The 21198-nt window shown below is 35.7% G+C and overlaps 1 protein-coding gene across 6 annotated transcripts in view; it reads right to left on the bottom strand.

The window, feature by feature from the left end:
* Positions 1–14777: 14777 nt before the first annotated feature.
* The window catches only part of LOC134806020 (homeotic protein antennapedia-like), a 252761-nt gene continuing 246340 nt past the window's right edge, over positions 14778–21198 (bottom strand). For all 6 annotated transcript variants that reach the window (XM_063779226.1, XM_063779228.1, XM_063779227.1 and 3 more), the window contains one exon: positions 14778–17407. In XM_063779226.1, coding sequence (XP_063635296.1) covers positions 17157–17407 — 251 coding nt within the window. In that variant the 3' untranslated portion in view covers positions 14778–17156. The remainder of the gene's footprint in view (positions 17408–21198) is intronic.

Genomic DNA, 21198 nt, shown 5'->3' with positions numbered 1-21198 from the left:
TGCATTTTTAATACCGATATAATACCAATCCAATGTTCACGGCGTTCGCGCGCATTGGCTAGGCGGAACGAGCAAGCACACCCAATAAATGCGTTTTATTTATAATTTTTCTCTTCAAATGCATCGAGAATGACGCCCAAGGCCGGTGGCACGATGCGTTAACCGAACTTTAAGATATGGATCAATCAATAAGTATGTGACACGAGGGCGAACATTTGCATAGAATGGGTCGGTGTTAGGACATCAGTCAAATCGTGTGACTGACATTCAACTCGGCTTAATGTTTACAGGGTGATGTGAACTGAAAGATATTATATATGTAAAAATAGCCACAACCGAATACAGAACCTCCTCCTTCTATGAATTTGAACCCGGTTAAAAAAACTAATTTTCATAAAAAATAAAATAAAATAAACATTTATTTTTCTTTTTTCAATGAACTGTATGTATTTGGACAATGGACATAAGATGAAAGTTGAATCATTTAATAAGTACCTAGGGTGCAGCTTGATACAGATTAAAATTCCAAAGCTAGCGTGTATGAATCGTATACCTACAATTAGTGATTGAAGTACGTGTATGTATTATGTAGATTACGAATTATGCGACAAAATAGCTCGCACTGTGGCAGGTTTTATTGGTTTAGTTTAGTACCTACGCCTACATTGTATTATTCACGCTCGCTTTGGTGAATCGATCTGTAAATAAAAAGTGTGTGATTTTAAAATATTTTTATTTCATTTCAGGTATACTCCGAAGACAGCACTCGACACCAAACCGCACCTGCAAAAGAAACACACCTTGAAATAACGGAACACCATGTAGAATAAAAGGGATGGGTACTCAAATAAAACCTACAGGCAGAAAGCATTAAGGCGTTCGGGGTAAGACGCGCTATTGTTGTCATATCGGTAGATAAACTACAGCATTAATCAATGGACTACGACAATGGGACGCTTACCTCAAACCAAACTTACATCAACCGGCCCTGACAGACCTTTGACCTCCCTTATAGTAAACCCGCCGCGATCAACATTGCCGTTTCAGACGAGTTGTACTTCTTGAACTTTAAACCTAATTCGAATGAAAATAAAGTTGTCTATTCCTTGTAGTTTTTTGATAGAATCTGATTTAAAGGAAACGAAGGTAGGATCGTAGTGTCAAGTTACGCTGGCAGGTATACGTATATAATAAATGACTATGCTATTCATAGGTACGTACGCGATAACGGTTTTCGTTGACAATCCTAACCTTCGTGTGATTGCGTTGAGGCTAATTAACATAAACATCGTTAATCTTATTATCGGTAAGTATTATTAATAAAATAGATGAAATGTGTGATCGGTATATAAATTAAGAAACAGCTGCACGCATGTGACAAGCCGTTGGAAAAAAAATAGGACATTACGAGTAAAACATGGAGTAATATTGTTAAAAGTTTTATAATGAACTGTTATTGAAATGTTAAACCTATGAAGAGAAGTATCATTCCAAGATTAAGAGTAGGTATTAGGAGGCAGGGAAAGAATTGGTATAACTAGTAAATACCTACTTAGGTAATTGCGAAGTGCTTGCTAAGCTCGGCCTTCGGTCTTCTGTGTCTGAGCACTTTTGTGAGCAGGTGCTACCTCTATTATTATATGATTTTGTCAATTTCGTTTTTCGATTTTTTCTATACGGCGGATAATCAGTAGGTATTAAGCTATGCTCGCGAGGTCTATAGCTCACAGAACCAGTAGTGTTTAAATTATGAAACCGTCCTAATAAGTAGTATTTGTTAAGGTATTCTCAGGGCAAATTATCCATTAAAAAAAAGCACGGTTTCTCCTATACTACCTACTGTTACCATTAAACAAAGGCATCAGAATATTAATAAAGATGCATTTATTAACAGCTCAATTAACCCGATGAATTCCAAGCAAGAAAATAATTAGAACTACGTTTGCTATGCAAAATCAAACCCCTGAAGATAAATAAAATTAATTTCCCCACCATTTGAAGTCAGCGTTTAATCACAACCCTCCAGAACTGGGAACCAAAATGATTTCATTAGTCTCCACATTTGCACATCAGAGCATGCACAAGATCATTTACTTTCAAAAGCTAGTAACTCGTTTAATCTTGTTATTGTGAAACTAATCTATTGCCATTCAGATTAAGGTTCTCTTTAGAATATAGACCGCGTAATAAAATCATGGTTAAGACAGTAAACTGTTGATTCGGATTGAGAGAATTACAGCTACTGCGATTTGAGCTTTGTTACGTATTGTTTTAGGGTATGATTTAGGATGGATCATTCTAGTTTTGGTATGTAGGCAGACAGGATCAGTTAGAAGTCCGTATTAATCATACATCGGGCCCCTTTGTTTCAAGAGACGTCAACAACTCCCTCTAACCTAACAGTCATAGCTACGATATTCTATATTAGTAGTTACTTACTAGTTCAAATACAACAAGAAACAATATTAAGTAACGTGAATTTCATTAGACACGATATCCCTGGCCTTCAATTTAAGTAGACCAGTAAAAAAAAATATTTTACTTATTGAGGTTTTTTTTAATTTATTTCAGGTCACTCGCAGTTTCGTCAGGCAGTGTGTTTTGGACACGGAAAGATGAAGAATCGAGAAAAGAGTCCTGGGGGGATTGCCAAGATGACCATCTGACATCATTTTCTTTTTTTTTGTAACATTTCGTATGTCGTAGAGTTTATCACAGAGATTTGTACGGAATGTTATTTAATCCTTAAGTAAATATAAATATGTATGTAAAGAGATTAAAAAATAAAAATTAAGTCATGAGATTAACAAATAAATGTAGGTATAGGATGTGTATGTAAGTAGAGATGTGAATCTAAAACGCAGTTGTGGACGTGGGTTTTAAATTGTAAGAGTACTGAGTTACAGTTAAGTCTAAAGTTACTTGTTTAAACTTTGCTGATTTACTATCGTCATCATCATAAAGCTGGCTCTTGTTGGTGGAGTAGGCGCCAGTTTAGTGATCCTCGACCAAGTTCTTTAGGTTCCTGTAAAGACACAACATTTGCTTTTTCTTTTAGTTATTGTGTATAGCTTGTTAGCTTGCTCTCGTTCCTCTTGCTCTTCTAGCTTATATCTTGCCTTCTTATATGGTTTTGAAGAAAATGTCGCATCATTCAATAAGTCCAAAGTGGCTTGACTCGTCTTTTATGGGTGATTTAATGTACGTGTAGTTCTAAAAATCAGTGTATACGGCAGAATATTCATTGAGTAATATCATGTGAGTTATAATACTTTCGAGTGTCCCTACTGTCCCTAGTAGGGGGCGGAGTGCATCCCTATTCCCCTATCGTGAGTGAAAGCAAGGAAACAAGTGACAGACGTAAACTAGACAAATGAACACTGCAATAGCGCCTGCCACATTTGTCACAAGTACGTGGTCGAGACACTCTAATCATATTTTTTGTGGCTGCATTAAAAAAATGTTCCTTAAAAAAAACATTTATTTCAAGCTTTCGCTCATATCACACTTACATAATATGTACATTATAAAATTGGGACGGAATTTGACACAAGTCCCTTATCCACAACTTTTTCTATATTTGAAAAATCCTGGTACCTACCTAAATTGCTAAATGCTCATGGAGTTCATGCTTTTACCAACTTATGAAAATATTTTTTCCAGGACTAAATCCTTTGAAATTAGTAACTAACATTTAGAAAATATTTTTATCTATTTAAATATCTATAGGTAGTTGTCGCCGTATGTGGCGAACAGAACAGGCAGATTTGCGTATAAAAATATATACCTATCGTAAAATCGGGTACGTAACTAGTCCACAACTTACAAGTTACAACTATGGTCCAAGTTCAAGTTCCAGTAAAATATGTATAAATAGTTTTCAAATTATAAGAAGTATCTAATAAAGAAAAATCATTATCTAAGCGACAAAATAAATAAATGGAGTAAAAATCAAAAAGGCTCGTTGATAATCAACGTAAAAAACTGGACCATAGTTGTATAGGACTATAGCGCACGGCATCAACTGAACGTGAACACCATACCTAAATTTTTACTTGACTCAAAAGAAATAAGAACTTTCTAACCATCGCAATATCCGACGAAAGCCACAGGAAGTAACGCAACAAGACCCGGGCCCCCGCAGCGACTAGAGGAAATTGGATGCCGAGATTTCGTTCAATCCATTCATTCAATACTTAATTACTTCTATCGTGCTGCCAATTATTAATATTTTAGATAAAATTTGTCGCATATCCGACCTTAGGTACTACTATGTACCTACATACTTACTTAATTCCTCCTGGTTCAGTCAATTAATAGCTACTCCTAGATCAGTAATTTATAATCATAAAAATATTTATTTTATGTGATTAGGTAGTTTGTTGCGTTCAAAACCGTGTTTCCTTTTTATGTTTATTTAAGAAAAGTGTAAAGAAATGTCCAAACTTTCCCATTGTTACATATTCTTGATTTTTGGGGCCTCCTAACCATCCATAGATAGGTATCACTGGTGCCTAAAAATAAAGATTTTAAATAAAAGAAGAGGAGACTAATTTGCTATACTTAAATAAATGTGATACTTTAGTTGTAAATTTTGTAATATGTAAAAAACTGTAACGGCGGTAATCCCGCCACTAACAGCGCCACTCATCGTTTATCTCCACTATCATGTTTATATCTAGTATCTGTGCAAGCCCTATCCTGACTCGTATCAGCCGGATCTTCATTGAATTACCCCACGCTGGTCGCAGCACGAGCCAGAGTACGTGTAACCAAGATATTGTGAATTGTGGCCGAGACAAGTGCGGGGCTTCACTCCGATTTTTTTGTCTTAGAACTAGATAGGTATTAAGTATTTTTACTGGAAATATCTTATTAATTAAAATTAAAGCGAATTGCCTAATTAAAATAAAGAAGTATTTTTATTGCGAATAACATAAGGTAAACATAAAATAACAAAGTAAATATATTACACGAAGATTAGATGTTGTTGGTTTACAAACTGAAATAGTCTTCATATAAGTACGTAAAAAGGATTTTTACATAGGATAGGACGTACGAACTATACTGTTCTACCTTAGAGTTGGCCAGAGGGCGCCAAGACTTGAGGATATTCGACCCATGCCGCTGAATCGGTGGCCGAATGGTCTAGGGCCTCGGCAGATGCCGGGAATGCAGTGGACGCTGGTTTGATTCCAGCTCTGAGCACTGGAGGCTTTGATCGCTGTTTCTTTCGTATTTGACATCTATTTCAATTTATAAGTTATATTAGAGCACCTAGTGATTATTTTCTTGAAATGACATAAAATAAAATATTTTCATTTTTAATAATGTTACTGGTTTTCTAATAATATTGTTGGTATATTGTATTAAGTAGAAGTAGGTAGGTACAATAGGTTCCGAATAAAAATGTTTCATATGTAATGTTCTGGTCTCAACAATGTAGAGTTTTCTTTTATTTACACGACGCGTCCAGCATTAAAAGTGTCGTAATCATATCTAACCTATGTATGTAAATATGGTAACAATTTAAAAATTAGTCAATTCTTTACAATGGACCAATCGGAACATATATTCTTTCATTATAACAACAACAGAATGTTTGTGCAACAAACAAATAATCAAATCAAATTTGAAAGCTGTAACATTTAGGCAACATGAAATGGCAACAAAAAGTCGTGACTGCACACTTTTGTATCCCGATGCAAATGATGAGAACCGACCTTCGAACGACAAACTTAATGTTACAACAAATAGAGAGAGTTGCTTTCCAACTAACGAACACACAGGAACACAGAGTGTTATTCAAGAGCTAGTATTTTATATACGATCGCATTGTTGACTTTATTCGCACAGTGTACAGTTTTGGAGAACTCATATCGATCATCTAATGAACACCGTTAAATAACATCACATTATGTTAAAACACGATTCTTTATCACGGGATCTGGCGCCGGCCCGGCTGAGATATATTGAATGTTTATACAATTTGTTTTTATGTTAAAGCTCTCATACATTTTATCGATGCTGGTATTACTTTTGAAATAGTAAAGTAATTATTAATGCGTTTTATACGGTGTTGAATTCATGCTAGCGATAGTGGGTAATTTATAATTTTAAAAACTTTGGCGTTTATTTTACGTTTTTAACGTAATCCAACGAAGACTAACTAATGTTTTTGTGTCCCGGTTTTTCGATTATCTTTATCTTTATAAATTTAAAATGTTAACACTTTCTTGCAGTCGCTGTTTATTGATTTAGTCATTAATTTAAACCCGAAAACCGATGAAGACGTAAATAATACAGCTTGAGCAGAGTAATGGGTAATGGGTATTTTTTATAAATAAAGGTATTAAACAAGTAGGTACCTAATTATTTAATGTAGCTACTAATTCATAATATATTAAATTTTTAATACTCGCCTTCGTTTTTAAGTGATATTAGGTATTCAGCATCAGTAGAAGCGGATGAAACAACATACTAGAATTATTTTCCAGATAGACTAGATAGAGGTAGGTACCTACCAGTAGCGGCGCGTCAAACATATCCATAGGCAAGCCGCGGCTACTTTGGCTTACATATTTCCTTTACAACTCTGCTCAAACGTCCAAAAACAGGCAAGCCGGTGGGAGTCGAGTTTTATGGACGCGCCGCCACGGGTACCTATATCTCTACAGGTAGCGTACTAAAATATCTGCAACGGTCTAATTGTTCTTTATATACGCACTAATGTATTTTTGTTATGATGTCATGAAAGGTTGTCAGGAAAGGAAACGTGGATGTGGAGACGTGGGTGGACGTGGAGTACCTAATAGTTAAGAAATGAAATAAACAAACTTGTCTTTGTTGTAGTTGTATCTTTTTGCTTGTCACCTTTTTCCTTTCCTACTCCTACTGTCTGGTCCTCCGTCGGACAATGCCCAGCGTCGGCTAAAATTTACACCAATTTCTGCAACTGACACGTACTTACCAATGAGTTTTTTGGTACATATTGCACCGAACTAGGTATATCGGTATATTTTATACCGAATGACGTTTGATATTTACCATTAACTTTTCTGTGAAGAAAAATACGAGGACATTATTTTAATCAGCCGTAGAGCTCTAAATACAACGATTAGGTAGCAATAGTAGTTACCTAATAAGTTTTTACTGGTACCTATTAGGTTATTACCTGGTTACAACAGTTTCGTTCTGTAAGGTTAACTAAGTTATGCTGTCGTAACTAGGAAATATATCCGAATCCATTTATTTGGTTGCAGATTATCCACAAAAAAAACTAAACATCAACCCCCACCGCTATTAACGTCTTCGAATGACCATTTTTCAGAATCCCAAGTCGATGATAGCAATGAGCGACGGCCTACACCATTACCCGACATTACCTGTCAGCTGATGACGATATAATTGCTGGATTCGATACGTGATGAGCAGCGGTTTTTTTTCACAATTGCTATGATCTCGCCGCTCATTGCTATCATTAAAATTATAACTTCATTTGAGCGAGCTTGCTGGTGGCGCGACATGCTAAGTTGCATTGCATCCTTTTTCTGAGAAACACGGTTAACGCCTAAGATGATTTCAGGATAACAACTAATAAGGTGCATTGGGGTGATTTTGAAAATGGTCTCCTAAATTAACTCTACTGTAGTAACAGTAGGTAAGCAAGATGTCTTTGTGTTGCTAAAGTATGAAGTGCTTCTGACTTAATAGATATTTGCCATTTTAAAAATTACCCCGCTTTCAAAGTTATGCCAATGCAAATTACCTAAGCGGTGATATCGGTCATTATTTGAAAGTTTCGTTTGCTACATTACAGTGACCGTGACTGACTTACATATTATGGTATATAGATACATCTTCTTTAAAATGTATTTTCGTGCAAATATACAAAAATCAATAGCCAAACCATAAATCATGTTAATAAAATGGATGAACTTCAATTTTAATATTAATTGCAAACATCTCAGGTCCCAAGTGAACTACCAGGTCTAAGGTGAACTCGAGGTCTTCGAGTTTCAACCTATAATTTCGGCGTGGGGCTAAAGTAAGTATTTAAATAGACGGGTAAGTAAATGAAAAAAAGCAAATAATTTGTAAACTCTTAAAAATATCTATTTAGGAATAAAAAGTACTACCGTATAGTTCACAAACATTTTTACAAGCCATCGTAACAAAAATACTAATTTACACGCTTCCAAGACATATAGGTAACTATATTTTTAGAACATTGGCATGTAAAGATGTTTTTGAACTCGACATTAACTACCATTTATTTTTACAATTTATTTTCAAGTTTAGAATCAGAAAAAGAAATCCAGTGAATTTTAAAGTAGATTGTAATACCCATCTATATAAAAAACCCTAATGCATATAATATATGCGTGCGATACTTACTCTAGAATATGACTGACGTCATTATGATGCAGTTTTAAAACCTCACGAGTAATGAATCCATTCTCGACTTGGAAATGCGTTGATAACACGCAGATCATAATATTACGCAGTAATAATTACTTCGATTAGCTGGAAATGTTTTGGAAAAAAGTTGATATGGGAATGAAATAGAATCAGATTCATATAAATCTCTGATACTATAGTTACCTAGGCAAAGTCAGGCGTGGCTCACTCCGCGATTTCGTCCCTTTGCTACAGGTAGCTAAAAGTACATCCGTTCCACACCAATTTTGGTGGCTAGCCATAGCGCGTGGCGCTGTCGCCACCTAGCGGTCATATCTGTCCTGATGCTAACAGACGCGTTTTGTAAGACAGTGAGTCTTCTGTACCTACCTAGTACTTACTATTATTTTTTCTGTGGTAAAGTGTTAGTCTACCAATTTTTAATTGAGGTGGGTAATTGGATAATTAAAGTAGATTTTGCCTTAACCGATTCTATTATAAAATCACAGAACACCCAAAAGTACCTACCTAGTTTTGTTGTGATTTTTCTATATTTATTTACTACGAGTTATTACTTCTTTTAGTTATGTGAGGTGAGCAATTAAGAGTATTGTATTGTATTGTATATTTAGTAAAGGTCAACCGACTGAGTTAAGTGGGAGTGCTATAACTACCTTTTTAGGGTTCCGTACCCAAAGGGTAAAACGGGACCCTATTACTAAGACTTCGCTGTCCGTCCGTCCGTCCGTCCGTCCGTCTGTCACCAGGCTGTATCTCACGAACCGTGATAGCTAGACAGTTGAAATTTTCACAGATGATGTATTTCTGTTGCCGCTATAACAACAAATACTAAAAACAGAATAAAATAAAGATTTAAATGGGGCTCCCATACAACAAACGTGATTTTTGACCAAAGTTAAGCAACGTCGGGAGTGGTCAGTATTTGGATGGGTGACCGTTTTTTTTTTGTTTTTTTTTTGCATTATGGTACGGAACCCTTCGTGCGCGAGTCCGACTCGCACTTGCCCGGTTTTTTTTTTACAAAAGACGCTACTAAGGAATGGTATACATAAACCGAATACTCAGGGGTCAACTTATTCTGAAATTTCAGTTACACGTGTTTAATACTAAACCCTTAAAAGCCAACAATACCTACATAGTTAATTATGAGTTAAGATTGTGCGTCTTTTCTGAAAGCCTAAAATTGTTTACAATTTTACGGTGACACATACAAGTCATCGGTTTTCCCGAACTTTTTAAAACCCATGCACTAGGGTCATTTCACGATTATTAATTTATTACCATTTTAAATACTTACGCTGATAATAATCTCCAGTGACACCTTTCCATCGTAGCTGCGTCGTGTGCTGTGCATCGTAGTTACCTTTAACGGTAACGGCCCGATTCGAACTTTAAGATACGTCAATTAATAGATCTAGAAACGATATGGATTAGATGTGTCAGTGTCAAAGGTGACGTTTTTGTTTGAAGAAACGAATCGGGAATTGAGTACTAGCTGTATCCATTCGTACAACATGTTGTAGGAAGGTTTATAACATTTTGTAAGATTGATAAAATTCCTAAGCGTCCCTAGATCAGTACCTAATATTCTAGTGTCAGTTTTTACGTACATATTAAACCTACCCTTTGTTATCTTAGTGGTTATACTGACTGGTAGATAAAGCTTTTTATATTAGTTATGTCTTAGAAGGCCTAAACTAAAACCTGTCTCTGTTCACTTGAATATACTTTGCTAATCTAGCATTTAGGAGCTCTCTTGGGCTTTCACAAAACGCCGCATCGTCATACATATGAAATAGGAATCCTTATTCTTTATAGATAAATCTATACATTTTATATCTATACCCACCTTTATAACTACACTTAGTACGTGCTTCTCGTTAAGTAGTGACGTAACAGCTCCCTAAGATCGTTCCATTTGAAGTTGAACAGTGAAAAATAATAATTAATAAGGATAGAGTGATGCAGGTTGCCGTATATGGGAAGGAGATGGTCATAGCTCGATCGACGTCATCTTCGACTGCAACGCCTGACGTGTATCCAGTGGCAACAAGTTTCACTCCCGTATTTTATTCAAAAATTTTATACCTGTATTTGAATTTATAAGTATTTGCTATATGCTGTAATTATTTTATTTTGTGATGGAAGTTTTTGTAATGACGATTATTCTGGCTAATCGATACTCTAGATCCATTTGGCAAATTGGAAGCACAATGCACCTTGAACATGATGCCATGTCAAATAAAAAAGAGGGATTTCTTGTGCATAAGATTTTATAATATGACTATAAAACAGTTTGATGGCAACCCAGATGCACTTGCCTTATTTTTATCGATCTCTCAGAAATCTTATTATCGGTCGTGAGAAAAAAATACCTACGCAACCTTGGTACTTACCTCCTTGATTTACAAATTTCGTTTAGGTTAGGTAGGTACTTTGATGTATTTATATTAAAAGAATAAACTAATCCACTTACCCGATTAAAGATCTAATGAGTCTTACATTGATTAATTTGAATTTGAATTGAATTAATTTACGACTTTATTATTTGTTCTCACATGTGTCTTTGATGTGTTAATTGTCTTAAGGTAAATAAGTAAATGTTAAATTGTAGTGCCTTCATTTCTGCAGGTTTCACACTCATAGTTTTGCTGGAAGTCTAAACGATTCACATCGTAGCGCCATCTACACTACCTACTGTGCACTATGTAGAGAAAATCATTTTCAATCGCCATAGATCTTTCCTATGCAAACTATTAGAGCTAGAAAATAGCTATTTAAATAAAGCAGACTAGCTTAATTTCAATAAAGATCTAATAATTATTTTATTAACAGTAACAGAACATAGTCGAAACTTGCGTGGCACGCCGTACATTATAACAAATGAGTTGGGCTGCGTCCGAGTGCTTGACGCTAGGGTGGGGCGGCGACGGGGCGGGGCGTGCGGGGGAACCGCCCTAAACAAAATGGCAGCTGTTTGCGCGCCAAATTTTGAATTAGGAATTTAGATATTTGCATAAAGATGTTTTATTTTTGCAGTGTTATTGGGAATTAAAAAGTACATAGGTATCTACCAATAATTCTGAATACTTACAAGTGCTTTACACAACAGTGCTTTGCAAAATAAAAAATAAAATTAACTAGCCCTATGAAGTCATACTTACTATAGGCACCTTATTAATAATATATTAATTTAGTGCCTACCTACTTCAGGAATTAAGAAAGAATAAGCCATTATCCGCTATGTAGCTAGTGTTGCAGGCAGAAAATAACAAATTAAATGTAATTTGTCTACTATTTTGAATTAAAAGGCCATAAATGACCATATTGATGACCCTACCTCAACAAACATTACACATAAATCTTTATTATTGCGATTTAAGGATCCATTGAAAGCTAACTTAAACCTACTCCAATTTAAATACAACCCTAAAAACATAGACATACAGTTCATAATCGCATGAGACAAAACAACACTTTAACTCTCATAAACTATGTTCAGCCGCGGCAAATGAAGAGACAAAGCTTCTTGTCCCTTACTATCTCAGTGGTTCGCAGTAAGTGTGAATGAGATAAAGAAGATTTACGAGGTGTTTATATCGATACAGGAGCGTTGATTTAACCATTGCTTTGGTTTATTGCAGTCGATAAAATTGAATGTTATGAGGCAAGGTCGTACAGTCGACGTCAAAGATATGTTTACACTTTTCGCCTTATTACAAAGGAGTAAGGTTCAAAAGTGTAAACATATCTTTGACGTCGTGTACGTGAAAAATTGTTAGTTATTTATGTCTTCATTGAGACAAGTTTTAATGTCCTGTTTAGGGTTTTTGTTACTGATTTTGTTCCTTTTTTGTAAGATTAAGAAAGGGAGAATTGTTTTTTCTTTTAGTTCTTTACAAGACAATATGTATGTATTATTATAATAAATAGGATCGGTATGCATCTTTCTTTACATAGACATTGGTATCTTGGATAGGTACCTACATAAAAAAATAGAAGTTTAAAAGAAGAGGGCAAATGTTAATTTATATTGTCTAATTATTTTTTTTATCTAAATCATTCATATTTTTCTATTTAAAGTAACCAAAAATTAAAATCACAATAAGATCTACAATGTTAAATACGCAAATGTATGACGCAGGTTTTGGTCAAGGCATTTCTATTTTCGAACAATATTTTAAACTGTTTGTATAATATGACCTTCCACACTATTACAATAATAGTAGGTACTGAGAGCGTACAACGCCTGACCATGAACCCAATTTGTGACAAGTGCAATGGCACTGAGACCAATAAATTACACTTATCATCTCTGACCAGCCGACGTGACCTCTGGATCCTACTCAACTGGACCGAGATGTAAGGAGAATACTGACGAGAAGGACCTTTGAGAAATGGCCGCGAAAACAATTGAATGATAGCTTATCAAGGTACCTATAGAAAGATGGTAATAATATGGAAATAAGAAGATACAATTAGATAGAGTCCCCTCTCTTGTTTTGGAAGTACGCCAGACCACAGAATAAATAATAGTACTAGGTACAGTCGGTACAGAAGACTCACTCTCTTACAAAACGCGTCTGTTACGATCAGGACAGATATGGCCGCTAGGTGGCGACAGCGCCACGCGCGGCTTATGGCTAGCCACCAAAATTGGTGTGGAATGGATGTACTTTTAGCTACCTGTAGCAAAGCGACGAAATCGCGGGGTGAGCCACGCCTGACCAGACCTAAAATCGTAGAGAGCTGGGTCACTTTTTTGCTGTTGAGAGACCTATTTACAGATGTAGTACATAATTGTTTTCCATCGAATTTTCTCGGAAACGTTCTTTACTTCAGTCAACCTCAGTACTTTTTGTATCGAGACTGACTGAAATAGCAAGAGATGTTCGTACGTTTCCGTAAAACTACGATGGAAAATAATAATGCCCTACATTTGTAGTTAGTATTTGACAGGTAATACAGACAAGACACAGAGAAGAGACAAAGATTAGAGCGAATTCCACTGCTTAGCAGTTCACATTAAAAAGGATGAGGCAAATTGTTGCGTGTCAATTTTAATGATGTACTTATTGCCAACATAAGGATGCAACCGCTTATTACGTTGCCTGAACGTTCGGTTATGGAACGGAAAACGTAGAAAAATGTTGTGCAAAGGACGTGCCTAAAAATCGATAATAAGATAGAAAAAAAATATGAGTACACGGACTTCTTTGTTCTTGTTTCCATTAGGTTTGCCGGCTTATACGTAACTAGGTAATTGTAATGTAGGTAAAATACGAAAAGGGCCCATAAACACAATTGTATTGCTTTTAGCGTAGATCGAATAGTTCCATAACAGATAAAACTAGATTCACAAATCTGTATGACAATAGAAGACCTTGGCGCAACAATGAAAATCAAAAATCAACAAATGACTTCCGCAGCATTTCGACCAACATTAGTGAAACATCCCTGGAAACACATACCGCCATTTAAAACGCAGCAAACCCATAATTGCCTCAATTTGAAACTTGTCAAAATCGCATTAGTTCACCTTACGTTGAAATAATGGCGCGGCTGAAGGCGATTGGATGGGGGATTATTAAAAACGCATTAACGTTGGCCACACCTAGCCTTATAAATAACCCTGTCGTGTTGAAACAGAAAAAAGTAATTTTGAGATTTGTGGTGGGAGGGGCCAATCACCCGTGACTGACACGGAAGGAACCCGGCCACGGGGCGCTATCACGCGAATCATTATTTTGTCGTTAGGGAAATGTATTATAATGTCGGTATCTCGGCCCGCGATCAGCGTGTGGAGAAAGACTTATACTTATCTAGATTAGACGTAATGCATGCTAGACTTGGACTTTGTTTTGGACTTGAAATTTACCTACAGAATTTTTTATAACAATGCTAGTTCGATGTCAAGTAGTATAAGTTAGTATAAAAAGTATAAGCTAAGAGTCAAGTAGTATAAGCGAAACAAATAGCAAACCATTACTAACCCTTGTTTTGTTTACTATGGTCAGATATCTGTATCGAAGATTGTATCAGGAAATACTTAAACATAGACATTAGGTATATCACGTCTCCAAGTAAACGACAAACCGTGTTACATAAGATCACTTTCTTTACCACTAATTAGTCATAAACTACCTTTAGACTTTCTCGCGTCGAATAATGGTCTCTATGACAGTTCCTTCAAGTCTCTTTTGGATGGGCATTATTTAAAAATAATTGCAGAATATGTTATTACTGTAATTTTATTACATAAATGTCTACAAACATAACGTGACAGCTACTCCAAACAAAAAAGAACTGTGATAGGGACCATCATTTGACGCGAGAGGTTAATGAAAATTCTTAAATACAATCATTATGCTTTATTAATTTCATGTATTTATATATTTATGACAATATCGTCTCACCTAACCTTATTAAGTTACTAATTATAGTTATATTTCATAAATTTTGAATCAATAGGACATAAACTGGTAGGTAAATAATATCGTTTTAACCAGGGAAGTGAAGATTCAATTTCTGAAAATTTAAGGACAGTTCTGAGTACACCTAACATCAAAACTTAATAGTAAATTTTCTCATAAACCTAGTTTTACATCAAATAAATTTAATGTTCCAAGACAAATTCGAAATTGAGACCTCTATCTGGCAAGGGATTTCTGTTCTTGTTTTAGGATTGCACATTCGATTTCTTACAGATGTAGTTTTTGTAAAATATCGTCAAAACATACATTCTAGCTTTAAGTGTTCCGGACAAAATAACGCTTACTACTACAAACAACTGTACAACACAAACACGAGATTATTTCTTGAGCAAACGTCGAAATTATACAACAAAAATTCACCCTTAGCCAGACAGTCCTTAAACTAACTTTACCAGTTTCAATAGAAGATAGAAGTCAACGAAAGATAACTAAATTAAGTGAATCAATAAATAAATATCGGATATATCGACAATATACAATTATTACAATTTACATTTACTTAACGAACACAGCACAAAATTAAAATATGTATAAATGAAACCGGCTCACTGGGTTCTTAGTAAAAACGTTCACTAGTTACAACCTACGTGAAAAATCAATGTACAAATAGTTTACATTATTACGAAACACGTATAACCAGAATCCTGACAACAGCTCACCCCTCCTATATCACTCTCCTTTTAAAATATTCGTAAAACTATCGTTACGAGTAAATATATTCAATGTTCGATATTTTTCTTTACGTATATCGGTTTCTTAAAGCAATGATTTTATAAAAATACCTTTTACTAGAGTGAGGTGTTCTCGACGCTTGTATATGGGTCGCTCGCTACTCCTAGCCGCTACAGGGTCTACGGACGTGACACCCACCAGTTTATTCTCTAACTTTGGTATACTGTGTACATGTACGACAATCCGTACCAACCCATTCCACAATAAGATTCAAAATAAGAAAGATATCAACTTTCTCTGTACCTACGAGATTGAAGGTAACTTTTGTTTCATTTATAATAAATTATTAAGTAGCGATTTGCACCTGATGTTTTCTAGAATGAAATGTCTTTTAGAATTATTCTCCATCGAATGGCACAACATTCATTTCGTCCGAGTAATAGATTTTTATCAAAGGATATTGAGAATCTCGATAAGAAATTTCTAAATTATTAACGTCATTCTCGTAACATTTTACATTAATTATAATATTTCCTATTACGTTTATTATCAGTTAATTACGTATATGGTGTTATCGAAAATCGTATACATTGCACGTGTAACTGGCCTTCCCAAACTACAAAGAATGTATAAAAGAAAGTAAACCGAACTGAGATTCACAAAACCAGCGCTCGGTCCTGATTGCTAACAAAATGAACTACTTATAGTCGTTGTGTCTCAAAATTAATCTCAATAAAATTATTCACACTAAAACAATTGTACAATATTTAAACCCTAAAAATTATTACGTACGTATTTACAGAATAGCAATTCGACAGCAATTAGAAATAAACGTCAAATATATTAAATAATAACAATATCGTTACTAATTGCCTTCTTATCAATGGTTAATTATAAGAGGTCCTTATGGTTTTGTGATTCAATATAATGCGAAAACTTTGAGAATTTAGATTGTTTGCAAATTGCTTGATGTCAGAAATAAATAAAGACCTTCTCTGCCTAGTCGTGAAGGTACGAAGCAATCTATAAGAAATTCTGACAGATGTGCTATTCGGAAACTTATATTAAAATTGTCGCAGTTAGAATAATAAATAACGAAGACTATCAAGCACTTTGCAAAAAAATAGTTCAATAAATAGCCAATCTGTGAATGAGAAGATAATACCAAAATGATAATTATCCATGTATAATAATCACATAATATCGATGCAGTTTACTAATAATATACACTGCTTTTTTGGTAGTTATTGGTATTGAGATTGTTCTATAAATAAATTTATACTTAACAACTGCAAAAATCTCTTCATCACACTATCATTACTCTTTATGCGATGTCACTAAGTTACATGCTAGTTATAATGTAATATTATCATGAAAAGTCCAACATACAATTTATACAAATTAAACTGTTCTAGTAACAGCGGCCGTTGGATCGATTGTTTCAGATTCACTCGTTGATGCAAACTCAAGATTCGACGTTACAACTAAATGGACACCGAAAACCAACTGTTCAATGGCCTTAGTGGAATCTGAAACAGAGATCGGAGAATGGCCGCACCCGGGGCGAGCCTACTGCGGCGAGGTGGGCGGACTCATGTTGTCCGGTTCGTCTCCGGAGCCCGGCTCGCCTTTGGTCTTGTTCTCCTTCTTCCACTTCATTCGCCGGTTCTGGAACCAGATCTTGATCTGGCGCTCCGTGAGGCAGAGCGCGTGCGCGATCTCGATCCGTCTCCTCCGCGTCAGGTACCGGTTGAAGTGGAACTCCTTCTCCAGCTCTAGCGTCTGATACCGCGTGTACGTTTGCCGTCCCCGCTTCCTTTCTGAAATCAGATAACGTAGCATGTTAATATAAAATAAAATTTACATTCAAATCGAAAACAGTTGGTTTCATTTATAAAATTCGCGCGGCAGCCCTGGGAGCGCCAGACGTTAAAAACTGCATAGGCATTTCTGATAAATGGTGGTTATTTGTAAAAGGCGAACACTCCCGGCGGAGATAATTGAAAATTGTTTTGAGCTTATCAATTTGTTAATTGTTTTTGCTTGTCGAATATTTCTCTTCGCTGTCGAGAACTAGTTTAAGGGTATCTACATTGCTAATCGAGTTTTGACATTGACTGCACAAAATCTTATACAATTAGCTCGTACGGCAGGTCTAATTAGTAGAGTTGAATCAAGAAGCGATATTTCGCAATCATTGCAAGCACACATTCAAGTTCATTAGTATTCCTTACGATTAGTCTTTGCCTATGGCGATTAGGCTAGTGGTTAACATTAAATACCATATTTGTTGGTATAGTATATGGATTAAATTTGAGGTGCGTATTAAAAAAAAGTCACAAAATCAGCTCCTGCGTGTTTGTGGATGTGGAGCCGCGGCGATCCGCTACCGGAGCCAATTAAAATAATTTAAGACGCCGCAGGCCTTTTTTCGTTTTGTAATCATTACTCTTCGAGGAAGATGCAAAGCCTATTATACACGGTTTAGATTCTCTGAACTGTAATTTGTATTAAAAGAACTGCAGCGAGATTTAAGTGATGAATGAGACAATATTCACAAATGAATCATTCTAAATAGCAAGGACTTTCGGTTTAACGGGTCAAATCCAGTAGATTGAATTACGAGTATACCTAGAGACAGGCTTTAGCTTAAAAATTGCATAAAATTTCTGAGACAATACTTATCAATAACACAGTTTACTATTGCAAACAAGAGCAACAATTTGGAGCAAAAACTTGAGAAACCATTACTTCAACTTGGTATTTAAAAGCATTAACATACCAAAACTTTTACCAAATTCTTAGCCCAATTTTAGCATTTAACATGAAGCATAAATCTTCAGGCTATTAAAACTCGGATAGTGGTGAGGTGAACTTTGAAACTCGGGCGCAAAACGGAAGTTAACTGTTTGTGCCGCGGTTTCACATCACGCGAAACTCGATGTATGCACAGACACGAAAACTTCGTGGAAACAGACACGAGGTTTAGTGACAGCCCTTCTAAGAAAATGTACAGTCAGAGATGATACCTAAGTATCTGCTATATCATATGTCAGTATTACTAATATTAAACCAGTACCGTATGTTCTAGGACACAAGAGCGTTTTCAGAACATCTTCTAGTCCAGATGTTGACACTAAAGTATATAAAAAGTAAAAAACCGTGATGAGATGATAAACGTATCGTTTTGTAAATGTTAAGACTTTCAGTGACAAATGTGGCCGCATATATCAATATAAGTAAGGGCAGATTGTGACCTTTCTCTCGAATCGCATTAGTCTTGATTTGGAATCGAAGTGGATTGAGCCGATAGCTTTTTTGCATGTTTTGCTTTCATCAATAAGAATAATATCTCGGAGAATGACTAATCAATTTGAACATGAACAACACCGTCAAGGATTTCTAAAACAGATACCTAATGGTAGGTATAGGTCTACCTGTCACATTTGAAGGTACATTGCCTTCAGATTCCAGTTTTCTATAATTTTGCTTTTTAAGTCCATTACCTAAATGCCGTGTCCGCATGGTAATGAATTTCGTGTTGACTTAATTAGTCAAGTATTTTGATATTTACCATTTACTCTTCAGTGGACGAAAACATAGTGAGGAAACCGGACTAATCCCAACAATTTGGTTGGAAGGTCAGATGGCAGTCACTTTCGAAATCCAGTGCTTCGCTAAATTTTGGGATTAGGTTGCCCAAAAGCAGATCCCGATTTCAAACTATACACTTACTCGTACTAAATAATAAAATATAAGGTAAACGCTCTAGTGCTCGACATGCTAATGCCCAATAATAGATGACACCCTGCTGTCACCTCTATTGACAATGACTTAAGTTTCAAGATGACATGTAAGTACTGGGACCGCGTCGAGCCAGTACGTTTACCTTATCACATCTTCTTTTACGATAATATTAACCTTTTGGCCTGCTCATTCTTACATATTAAGTAAATTTAACCAAAAAAGCAAGTCCCGTTTCCCGAGTCTACGGATCGGGCGCTGCAGCGGGTTCAAAATTATCGGCCACTTGTTGCCCCCAAATTGATAAGTCTTCGCGTCCCGTGCGTTCCAGGATGCAGACCATTGTAGTTTTAAGGCTTTTAATGTTGTTTTAAATGTTTGTAACTATATGTTTGTACCCATCACCATCAGACACATCGGAGCGGCCAAATTATTTACAAATATCTGGACAAAGCCTCTATTATCAAGACATTAAAGTGCATAATACTGATTTAAACTTTCACGATTATTAAACATTATCAAACTACACAACGGGACTTAATAAATCTTAAAACTTAAAATAATACGCGATTAAGTCCAGTTGTGTAGTTTGATAATTAAAGTGCATGTTTAGATATTTTTAGCTTCTTGGCAGCTCCGATATATCTGATGGCCTCTGTACTTCCATTAATTTTACTTACAATTAGACAGGACGGCTTGTTTTTTTATCTTTGTACCTACTTTTACCCTAGTAAAAGTTTTCTTGAAAGTTTTCTCTCGAAGACTCAAGAGCAATGAAAAGGGATCACTTAAATCCGTCACTCATTTTATCAAGGGAAATGACAGATACAGCGGTCGCGTCATCGCCGCCGCAGTAAAGTCGCAACAGTAACGCAGTTGTGACATTCGAATGTCACCTTAAAACAGTCCAACGTTAGGAAACAGGGCATCAAGGCCCACGCCACATCAGAGCGGGTTGGGCACACTGCATACATGTTTTTATGTATAAACATTACCAAAACCACCAAGTAATGCGCTCACGGCTCCCAGCGGCTTTATTATACGCTACTACGGGTAGCTGTGGATGCATAAAACATGATCCCGCGTCAGATTTAAACCGTATGTAATAAGAACATTAAGGGCGAGGGCACATTGGTGCGCAGTGTTGTTCAAATTTTCTATGGATGCTTGAAATTAGAGGAACAATTGCCGTAGCCAAAATTGACAATCGTTTATCAACGAACGACAATCGAAAAAAAAATGCGGGATGGTACGAAATCACGTGACTAAATTCATACATTATTTCAGTTTCGATTGAAGGTTTCTATTGGTTAGGTTGAACCCCCAGTAATTTAATCTTTATATAATATATATATATCTAAAAGTCATTGAAGAATAGAATAATAATCTAATATACTTATAGGTTAAGGTTATTTAAGTGAGGAAGTAAAAATACATCTCACATGAAGTTTTTTAAACGAAAAAGTCTACATGCTTCCGTACCAATGCATTTTTTTTTTATATAAAACTAGCTAACTAACTTGTTTACAATACAAGCACCCTTAAGAAGACTAAGGGGACGTACCATATTTTTTTATTCTAAACAAAACACATTGTTCATATAATATATCACATAGTATGCACCGTATATCCATTATATATTTTAATCAAAATCTCTTACACCATTATTTAATTAAGCATCCAAACGGGCGTTTTTATGAACGCGCCTTTACTCGCGAGTCGCGCGGTTGAGCCGTTCGATGCCGGCTTTTTGAGACTCTACGCCCTCTTAGTACGAAATAGGAACAAATTACAACGTTTAAGTAATTTTCGACTCTTTAGTAACGTAATTAGGTTTAATTTGTATTGAAACGGTGTCGGATATCAA

Source organism: Cydia splendana, chromosome 2 (genome assembly GCF_910591565.1).
Source record: "Cydia splendana chromosome 2, ilCydSple1.2, whole genome shotgun sequence".
Classification (NCBI taxonomy): domain Eukaryota; kingdom Metazoa; phylum Arthropoda; class Insecta; order Lepidoptera; family Tortricidae; genus Cydia; species Cydia splendana.
This window is presented reverse-complemented; position numbering and strand designations above follow the sequence as displayed.